General features: G+C 46.4%; 1 protein-coding gene across 2 annotated transcripts in view; it reads left to right on the top strand.

The window, feature by feature from the left end:
* Pask (PAS domain containing serine/threonine kinase) overlaps positions 1-10,835 on the top strand; it is a 39,267-nt gene that overhangs the window by 176 nt on the left and 28,256 nt on the right. Inside the window, exons 2-5 of one of the 2 annotated variants that reach the window (XM_028890627.2) lie at positions 370-491; positions 7,189-7,424; positions 8,841-9,076; positions 9,867-10,037. In XM_028890627.2, the coding sequence (XP_028746460.1) occupies positions 7,238-7,424; positions 8,841-9,076; positions 9,867-10,037 (594 nt within the window). In that variant the 5' untranslated portion in view covers positions 370-491; positions 7,189-7,237. The remainder of the gene's footprint in view (positions 1-369; positions 492-7,188; positions 7,425-8,840; positions 9,077-9,866; positions 10,038-10,835) is intronic. The other variant, XM_037210139.1, reaches the window with a different exon arrangement.

Genomic DNA, 10,835 nt, shown 5'->3' with positions numbered 1-10,835 from the left:
CTCCGTGCCTGCGCGTTGGTTTACTGGTGCCACGGGCCGCTTTTCGCGGATGCTCGAAGCAGGAGGGAGGGGCCGCGGTCCGGCGCGGGGGGGGGGGCACGTTCGCCTCCTCCAGCTCACGGAGAACCACCGCGTCGTCCGCTTCCGCTCCACCCTCCGAGAACGTGGTCGTCGAAAGGTGGGCTGGGCGTCGCTCATCTTCCTCGGTTCCGCTGTGGGAGTAGACGGCAGTCCCTTGGCGTGGGTGGTGGGTGGCAGAGAAGTCGGTCTCTTTTGGCTCCTTGGAGGCTCGGTAGGGGGGCGTCCGGTGAGTCCCTAGCAACCGTTGCGCGCGCTCTGCAGCTCGCATTCACTGAGGCCCGCCCATAGGGGTGTCTGGTTGGTTCCTGTCGCCTGTCACTCTGCGCACGTCGTTCTGCGATTGGTCGGTGGGCTAGAAGCGCGCGGGATCTTCGCGTTGTGAATCCGTCTAGGACGTTCGCCGGCCTCAGGTGAGACTCCAGGGTTCGAAAGAGCTCTTGCGGGTGGCGGCGAGGCGCGGTCTCACGCAGTTGTGGAGCGGCTCTGGCTCTTACCTCGCGCGCCACACTCCTTCCTTCCGGCCCCGGTCCGGGGTGGTGGCGGGTTCCGGCCGTTTGACCCGCGCACAGGAGCCGCCAGCACCGGAATGTCCCCTACTGAACTGCAAGCTTTTTTTTTAGGTCAGGCTAGCGGGCCAGTGAGCTCAGGGCATTCACTTATCTTCACCCCCTAATGCTGGATTGCAGGTACGTGCATCCTTGCCAGGCTTTTTAAGTGATTAAAGATTTAAACTCAGGTCCTCAGGTTTGCATGGCAAGGGCTTTTAACACAAGGAACTTATCTCCCTAGTTCCTGTATTACTTTTAAAATAAAAATTTGTAGCGTTCACAATTTAGTTTGAAGGATTTTTTTTTAAATAAATTAAGGTTTCATAGCAATGTATTCTGAAGTTACACAACTTCTAAAAAACAAAGCCAGGTTTGTTGACATTGGCAGTGAGCCATAATTAAATGTCCTGAGTTTTGTTTATAGGTTGGTTCTAAAAGCAGAAAACCACAGTGTGATCATATCATTGTTTGCTGTAGCAATAATTAGTGCATTTAGATACTCAGAGAAGATGTACATCTTTGACATTAAAACGCTGCTACTTGAAGGAAAGTCCTACATTCTAAAAATTTCTGTCTCCTACATATCTATATTTTGTTTGAGACAAGGTGGTGTGTCATATAGGCTTGAACACTCTATATAGCTACTTTTATTTCATTTTGAGCTGTTGCTTTCTAGGATCACATACTGAGTGTATGTGCCTTTGTGTGTAACATTCAAAATAAGGCAGATAGTCATTATACATTATCAGTAGAGGGTTTACCTAACATGTGAATAGCTCTGGGTTTAATACTCACCTCCACACAGAAATAACAGTTGTCAGGCTGATGGTGCCTTCCTGCCTTCCCAGCACTTCAATGCCCCTGGAGACCTTGCCTCAAAAAAAAAAAAAAAAAAAAAAAAAGAAACAAAGCCCTACAGTTTGGGCTCAGCAATAATGGCTGGGGGGTGGTAAAGACACTTACTGCTGAAGTCTTACATTTGGGTTTCATACCTGGGACCCACTTAGTAGAAAGTTGTTTGCTGACCTCTACACATGTGCCCGCTCTCTCATGGGCTGTTGCTCTCTTTCTCTGACACACACACACACACACACACACACACACACACACACACACACAAGTCATGCATCATAATGAGAATAAAATGAACACTGGAGAGATGGCTCAGTAGTTAAGGCTTAGGTTCAGTTCCCAGCACCTACATGGTGACTCAACTGTCTGAACTCTAGTTCCTAGGAATCTGATGCCTCTTCTGAATTCTTCAGGCTCCTGCATGTATATGGTGCATATACATAAGAGACAGGCAGGCGCGCACATGCACACACACACACATATTTAAAAGTAAAACAAATACATTTAAACCCACCACTCAACTTAGAAAGTAGGAGGCTGTCCCATTTTGCCTTCTAATTTTAGTGCTCTGTTAGATTCAAGTGAATCATCTGCCTGAAGCACGAGTTTTCAGTCTTGGTGAAGTGTCATCCTGTATGTGTATATTTTTAAGCAGTGTATTTAGATTTTTTATGTTAAAATAAACGAATCTTCTTGCACATAGCCTTTTGTAATTGGAAGTTTTTCACTTCTTATACTGGTAAGATTCATTCTTTTTTTGTTCTTGTTCAGTTTTTCAAGACAGGGTTTTTCTTTGTCACAGCCCTGGCTGTCCTACAACTCACTCTGTAGCCCAAGCTGGCCTCGAACTCACAGAGATCCACCTGCCTCTGCCTCTCGAGTGCTGGGATTAAAGGCGGGCGTGTGCCAGTTTAAGACTGGTTCTTGTGCAGAGTTCTTTTTTATATTTTATATTATACCAGAGCTTTCTTCTTCAGAGTATTTTAGTTGTATTTTCTTTTTGTCTGTTCTCTCTCGCTCCCTCCTTCCCGTCTCTCTCCTTGCCCCTGCCTTTCTTCCTGACTGATTTACCAGCCCTCACATTTGTCGAACCATGCTGGCCTGATTTGTCATTGTCTCTCTTGCTGTTATGTGCATGGATTTCTCTAGATGGGTCTCTGCAGTGTAGCCTCTCAGGAAGTTTTCTTTCTCAGTTGGTTTGAAGATAGCATATTTGGTAGATGTAATTTTGAATAACTTTGGGCCTGGATTTATCATTCTTTGCTTCTCAGAAGGTTACTAGGACATAATGTTTTATGGAGTTGGGGTCATATTGGCTCGCTACTGGAGTCTCTGACCTGTAGCAGGAATCTTAAAGGTACTTATTAATAAAATCAAACCCGGAGCCAGGTATTGGGGTGAATGCTGGAAGATCAGAGAAGCAGAACAAGCCACAGCTACCTCACCTGGCCAACTTCTCAGCTGATCTTGTTTCCTAAGACTGGAAACCTCTGTGTCCTCATATCCGAATGGCTCTCAGCTGAACTGTGCTGCTCGAAAGCCTGAAGCTTTCTTCTAGTTTCTGATCTTTACGCCTTATATATCTTTCTGTTTTTGCCATCACTCCTTGGGTGCTGGGATTCTGGGATTAAAGGTGTGAGTCACCATGCATGGCTGTTTCCAATGTGGCCTTGAACTCAGAGATCCAGAGGGATTTCTGCCTCTGGAATGCTAGGATTAAAGGTGTGAGTGCCACCATTTTCTAGCCTTTGTATCTAGTGGCTGTTCTGTCTCTGACCCCAGGTAAGTTTATTAGGATGCACAATATTTTGGGGAACACAATACCACCACACTGACCTGCTTTAGAGGTTGTAGGATAGCTCTCCTCTGATTTCAGTTCTTGTCATTTTTTACCTTTTGAAAATTCTCCCTTTGTATGTCTCAGAATGTACGGGATGGCATTCTTGGTGAGTGCTGGTTGTTACACAATAGTTGGGTTGCTCAGATCATATTCCTAGCCTTGACTTTTTCTTTCTTTTTTTTAGAAGATCAAAGTTCACGATATATTTTAATTTTGTTGTTATTGTATGTGTATGTGGTGTGTGTGTGTGTGTGTGTGTGTGTGTGTGTAGGTGCAGGGGAGGTCAGAGGACAACTTTGTGGAGGCAGCTTTCTCCTTCCATCTTTGCATAGGTTCCAGGGATTAAGCTCAGGTTATCAGGCTTCAAGGGCAAGCACGTTTACCTGCTGAGCCATCTTGCTGGCTCTGCATTTTCTTGAATTTTTATTTCCTGTTCTTAAATTCATCCAGAACTAATTTTTCTATAGAGGAAGACATAGGATGCAATTTCTCTCCAAATTATGTAACTATTTAAAACTAGCAAATCCCAGTTAGTAAGCATTTGGTGTCAGTTCTAGTTTGGCTGTTGAGATCCTGCAGGAGTGCCATGGGGTGTGAGTTACTGTTATCCTCATTTTACGTGGATAACAACTAATATTTGAAGGCCACACTATCTGTTCAGTGCAGTTGTGCTGGGGGAGGCCTCATGGATTTCCCATGTATGTCAGGCTTATATTTCTCGGTCTGCTTCCATTTATTTACTTTGTGTAGCTTCATGGAATGTAGTAATGTCAGCATTTTGTTCTTTCTGTGTAAGGGGCCCTGCCCTGCTGTGCTCAGGACCTGTTGGCTAAGGTCCATAGACTCATGAATATATCCGACACTCCACTGTGATCGACTTGTGACCAAGTTATAATGAAGCTCACAACCTGTCCATTCCAGCAGGTGCTCTTCGCCCCTCCTATGTTGTTAAAGAAGTATCTTTTTTCTTGGCTGGCCTTGAACTTACTGTGTAACTGAGGATGTCCTTGTACTCATGCCTCCACTTCTCAATAGCTGGGATTACAGAGGTGTATCACAACACCTTACTTAAGCTTAAAAAGATTTTATGATCACCTTAAAAGCCAGTATATAATTCGAGGGCTCGGCTCCTAGGAGCTCCTTACTAGATTCTGGTGGTTTGTAAGAGTAGGTGCCTGTCCCTTCCTAGATGTCACAGGGCCTGGCTTCCTGCTTGTCCCAGCTTGATCTTCCTTGTAAGGCAGTTTCTCAGCTAATTCTCAGGTCTAATTGTGCTAGTATGGGAATCCTGTATAGGAAAAGGCTGACATGGACCTCAGAAGTGTGTGCCAGGCTATTTGTTCATGAACTATGAGGTTTTTGGAATGTAGCCTAGAAGAAGGGGCTCATGCTTAAGGTGGGCATATCTTGGCCCTGTGGTCTCCCTATGTCATGGGAGAATCCAACCAGTTGTCCTGATATTGGCCCCACAGTATGTTCTTGTCTCCAGATGTAGCAGGAATTTTAAATGGTCTTATTAATAAAATCAAACCCGGAGCCAGGTATTGGGGTGAATGCTGGAAGGTCAGAGAAGCAGAACAAGCCACACTACTTCGCCTCACTAGTTCCTCAGCTGATCTTGTTTCCTCAGACTGGAAGCCTCTGAGTCCTCATCTAGAATGGGTCTCAGCTGAACTGTTGCTCAAAAGCCTAAAAGCTTAACCAGCTAAATGCTTCTAGTTTCTGGTCTTCACGCCTTATATATCTTTCTGCCTTCTACCATCACTCCCTGGGATTAAAGGCTCACTTCTTGGGATTAAAGGCGTGTGTCACCAAGCCTGGCTGTTTCCAATGTGGCCTTGAACTCACAGAGATCCAGGCGGATCTTTGTCTCTGAAATGCTAGGATTAAAGGCGTGTGCTACCACTGCCTAACTATGTTTAATACTGTGGCTGTTCTGTCTCTGACCCCAGATGATTAGAGTGCACAATATTTTGGGGAACACAATACCACCACATTTCCCCCTTTTTTTGTCTAAAATTAAAAAAAGCTTATAACTAATACAAGAAAAATTATATCCAATAAGTATATACAATATACACAGTCAAGATTACATTAACGATGTCTAGTCCATTAACATTTGACAGATTCAGGTAAAAAACTCCATTAATATATAACAATGTCCAGTCCAGTAACATTTGATAAACTCAGACAAAAAAATTTTCATTACTTATCCTATGTAAAACAAGTAGATTTAATAATTGACCTTTTTATCTTATCATATCCATATTCTCTTTTTTTCTTTTCATAATAGATTCAGTAATCTACCTTTTGTCATTTTTATATCTTCCCCATTTTTCTTTTTAGAGTAGATTCAGTGATCTACCCATTTATCCTTTATCTTTTATTTCTTTATCTTTTTTCTCAGAATAGACTCAATGATCTACCTCATCTATATTCTCTTTTTCCTTTTCCTTTTTCTTTTTTAAACAAAAACTGTGAATCTAATCTTCTTGTTCAGCTTTTTCCCTAACCATTAACAATTAACAACTTGTAACCAACCATCATAAACAATGACAATATCCATAACTCATTAAACAACCAAAACCTCCCATCCCACGTCTTGGGAATGTGGGTGTTGTTTTCTTAAAATTACTTCCTGCTTTCTGGGGGTGAAGACATCTTTAGGGAATCCTGAAAAGAAAATTTTTGGGTTGTCAAGTCCTGTATCATTTGTCCAGTCTGCATAATGTGAAAGTGAAGGGCTGTCTCAAGTCCTTGCTCGAGTAGTCTGTCAGGCTGGATCATCTCAGCTAGCCATCTCGAAATTGTCCTGAACAGTTTGTAGTCCAAAGCCAGTCTTTCCATGGTGTTAATCACCTTAATGACTTTACTGTAGTCCATGTGGAATCATTGTTGTGGGATCCTGTTATCTTTTTGTTAGGCTTGGTCATGGTTCCCTGCAGACTTTTTTTTTGTGTGTGTGTGCCTCTGTGGTTTGGAGCAATCACAGTCTGATGTCTGTCTCTCGGAACCATGAGTGTTCTTCCCTAGAAGAGGATGTCTTCACAGCAATTTCTCCCCACCATTTGTCTTGTCAACTTTTCCAAACTGAGCTTTGCTGATGCTTTCTTGTAACACGATGGCCCTGGCAATTCTCTGAACATCCGTAGGTGGGCCTTGCTCACTCCTGGCAGAGTACTTTCTTCTTAGTGGCTGACTGTGGAGTGGCCTTGAGCATGGGGAACTGTTAAATATACAGTTATGATTGACATTCTTAACAGTCAGATGAATGGGAACACTCTGTGCGTCCACTGTGGGAAGTCCTGAGAGTGAGCACATGGGACAAGACTGCCGGAACTCAGCCTGCACACTGGAGGGTGGATTAACTTGTGAGAGTAAGGTTAGTTTCCTAGTGTGACACCACGTTGTAGCTCTGGAATGTGTTGCCACTCTGAAACGCAGTGAGGGCAAGGGGGTTTTTCTGTGTTTGAGTCTACATTTATATCAGAATGAGTTGAAAAAAACACATATCCTGTCTCAGTTGTGATGTGGTCTTACTATTGGTGTATGCTTCGGGGTGCTCTGTGTGTGACTGGTTCTTATGGCATCCAGAAAGACTTTGGTCTGGGAACATCTTCTCACATGTGGACCTGCATTTCCTGCTTTCTCTTGTGGCCCCTCCCACTGCATTCCTTGTATCCTTTATACTTCCTTTCTTGTTTTCCCATGCCTCTCTTTATTTCTCTGAAAAAACTTCTTGTTCATAGGATTGGGCTGACGATCCTCACTCTACAGGTCCTGACCTGGGATGCCAGTACTTCGGCTGGCTTGACTGTTTCTGTCTTCTGTACTGCAGACCTTCATCGTACATCCTTTGTTTTCTAGGTGACAGCTGTTGGAGGCGGGAGTTTGGTGACCAGTTGGCCTGCTCTCCATGGAGGACGGAGGTCCACCTGGTTTTGCTGAGGACTGGAGATGCTTGTCTGGGAGTCCTCCTGCCCAGGAAGGTCCAGCTACCCAGGCCTCCTCTGAGCTCAGCAAGTCACTCTCCATAGCCCATAGACACCTGAGCAGGAAGAATGGGCTTTCTAGACTTTGCCAGAGCCGGATGGCACTCTCTGGTAATCACCTTGTGATGCTGTGAGCATCAGCCTTATAAACTGAAAATGTGGAGCTGCTGTTTCCTCTCCTGGGAGCTCTTTTGTCAGGGATCAAAAGATGGTTTATGTTTTCTTGCCAGGGAGAGGTGTCTTCCAAGGTCCTGGGCTATCCCTGGCCCTGGGCCATAGCCAGGAGGAAAGAGCTAACCTGTTTAGGGTTATGTGACTGGTGAGGTTGGGGTGGGGGAGGATTGAAGGACAGTAAGGTGTGTATTTAAAACTGAGGGGGATCTAGAAAGCAGGGCAGTCCTTTAGGATGACAGATGTCCAGGAGCCAGGACAGAGCACGGTAAGGGTTAGGATCCTGCCTTGAGGTCACAGAGCATTTTGCTGGGGCATCAGATGTGTTTGGTCCTGGGAGAGGGCCAGTGGTGCTGCTGAAGCAAGGCAGAGGCCACAGCTTACCAGGAGGCTGCTTTGCCTGGCACTGGCCGGGTTCTTTCTCAAGTGTTGACATGGTAGATTGGTTTCAGGAGCTGCTCAGGGAACAGGAGCAAAAGGTGTGAGTAGGGCACTGGCTTGGTCACTGCCGGGGCAAGTGGGTGGCCTCAGGGAAGGTTGGCGGAGGCCATGTCCTGAGCAAGTCTGGATTCTAGATGAAGGCCGCAAAGGAAAAGAGAAAGGACAGGGTGGGAGAGTGGTGAAAACTCAGGTTATATGTGTTTGGTTTTAAACTTAGGAAGAACAGAGGCCAGTGCGGGAGGCATGGGAGTTGGGTCTTGGTGATGATTGGAGCTATGGGCAGGTCTGGGAGCCAAAACCACACTGCTCTTTCCAGGACGGTAAATAAAGGCCCTGGGAAATGGGGGAGGTGGATGGATCTGCTGGTGAGAGCAGGGGAGAGGAAGGCACTCAGGTGCTTGCTTACCCGGGGTCCGGCTGAAGAGCTCACTGCTTCCGGTAGGCGGAGTGCAGTGAGGACTGAGGAGTCACTGATGGGCTGAGCATCTTGGAACCATTGGAGAGGTGGCTAAGAGCAGCTCCTTTATAGAGTGGGGGGACAGAGCCCATGGGAGGAAGCAGGTAGAAGGGTGGGCAACAGGTAGCCTTTGAATTGTCTGACAGGTCCCAGGAATGAGTGACCAGGCAGCGGCTAGAGATGGCTGGTGTTTGAGAGGAGTCGTAAGCAAGAGCTTTGTAGGTGTGAAGGGTAAGGCCTTCGAGTGTGACCTAGACAGAAAGGCTCTTGTGTTGTCTGTACATCTCAGAGAACATTGGCGCATGTCACTGAGCCCCAGAGGGCTGTTGGAGAGACTCTTTCAGTCACTCCTTGGCACCGTGGGTTAGACGAGAGCTTGAGTCCTGTGCAGGCCACGCACTTGGCCTGTTCCGTAGCTGTTTGAGATCTAACCCTTTCTGTCCTTCCTCTCCTCGCAGAGGACAGGTGGAGCTCTTACTGTCTCTCATCACTGGCTGCCCAAAACATTTGCACAAGCAAACTGCACTGCTCTGCTGCGTCTGAGCATGCCGACCCTGCCACCGGGCCCCTGGGCAGTACTTCCTGCTGCTCCTTGCTACGTGGCCTGGCTTCAGGGTGCTCTGCACCCCTGCTCTCCACTCCTGTGTGCAACCCCAACAAGGCTGTCTTCACCGTGGATGCCAAGACCACAGAGGTATTTGCTGTAGCTTGAAGTCCAGTGTAGATGTGGATTTGGAGTTGTCAAACTTGGTCCCTTCAACTGAGAAATCTGTGTTTTAAATGTAGTTAGAAAAATAGTTAATCGTACGTATAGGATGCAAAAGAATTTTTTCCTTTTTGGACAGAGGTTCTAGAGAAAGGATGAGGTGCATTCTTTGTTATACTAAGCACGTTGACTTAGTTATGTTAATGAAATTTAGTGCCTGAATGAAATGTGTTTGTACCATGTACATTCATCTCTACAGGAGCTGAGACTGTTAGACAGGAGTGGAGTGTGATGCACATTTCCACACTTTTATAGTAGTCTTTTAAGTTAATTGATCATATAATGTTTGTATGCAAGTGTGTGTGTGAGTGTGTGTGTTGATGCATGTGTGCCACAGTGTGAGTGTGGAGGACAGAGGACAACCTGTGGGAGTCGGTTTTTTCCTACCTTGTGGGTCCCAGGGATTGAACTCAAGTTGTTAGGCTTGGCTGTAAGCACCTTTATCTGCTGAGCCACCTCTTCAGCCCTCTTCCTAGCTCCCTGGTCTTGATTGGCATGTGCCTGTTTTGGCTGGTGGGGGGTCCCTGATTGGATATATCGGAGGTAAAGCTGTCTGAGGTGCCGAGTATGAACATCATTTCTGAGCCCCTGATGGGAAGGTGCTGGAGGCAGTGCTGGGAAAGGGCAGGCCTTGGGCCTCCTTGTTGCCTCCTGTGTTGTTTGCTCCTTTTGTTTCTAGGGCCCCAGGAACTGATGGTTATCTGTGTGTCCTCTGCAGATTCTGGTTGCCAATGACAAAGCCTGCAGCCTCCTCGGGTATAGCAGTCATGACCTGATTGGCCAGAAGCTTGCACAGTTCTTTCTCAAGTCCGATTCTGAGGTGGTGGAAGCCCTCAGCGAGGAGCATGTGGAGGCTGATGGCCATGCTGCAGTGGTGTTTGGCACAGTGGTGAGTGTGGGGGGGGTAGGGATAGGGGGAGGATGCTTTGCCTCTCTTTCTTTCTTTTTTTTTTTTTTTTTGGTTTTTCGAGACAGGGTTTCTCTGTGTAACTTTGCGCCTTTCCTGGGACTCACTTGGTAGCCCAGGCTGTCCTCGAGCTCACAGAGATCCGCCTGACTCTGCCTCCCGAGTGCTGGGATTAAAGGCGTGCACCACCACCGCCCGGCTTGCTTTGCCTCTCTTTAAGGCAAGAGTAGCATGTAAAGGGAAGGGCTCCATCCTGGCCTCACTTCTGACTTTGAGCTTTGTTCTGCTATGTGGCTGGCAGCACCTGCAACTTTGGCATCTTCATTGAAACATGGTCCTGGTGCTGTTTCCCTACTTCAGATGTGAAGAAGGGTGGGCCCTTTAAAACCAGAGTATTCCTAAGATGGATGTAGTGGCTGTGGCGCTTTGTTGTCATGTTTTGGTGAGGGTTGAGGCTTGGACTACATTTTAAAAAACTGCAGGCACCACATGAGAGTTTCAGAAAAGTGATATAATTCCCCTCCCCTTTTTTCATGTATATATACGTGTGTGCGTGTGTGTGTGTGCACGCGCGCATGCATGTGAGTACCCAGGGTTGACATCAGAAATCATCCTCTATCAGTCTTCTACCTTATTCATTGAGGCAGGGACTCTCAATCAAACCCAGAGCTCTCCAGTATGGCTAGTCTTGCTAGCTGGCTTGCTCTGGGGATCCAGCTCTGTCTTCTGAGACTGGACTAACAAGTGGGCCTCCACTCCTACCCAACATGTAAGTGGGTT

This window comes from Peromyscus leucopus, chromosome 13, assembly GCF_004664715.2.
Source record: "Peromyscus leucopus breed LL Stock chromosome 13, UCI_PerLeu_2.1, whole genome shotgun sequence".
Classification (NCBI taxonomy): domain Eukaryota; kingdom Metazoa; phylum Chordata; class Mammalia; order Rodentia; family Cricetidae; genus Peromyscus; species Peromyscus leucopus.
The sequence above is the reverse complement of the archived record's forward strand: the minus strand, read 5'-3'. Positions and strand labels throughout refer to the sequence as shown.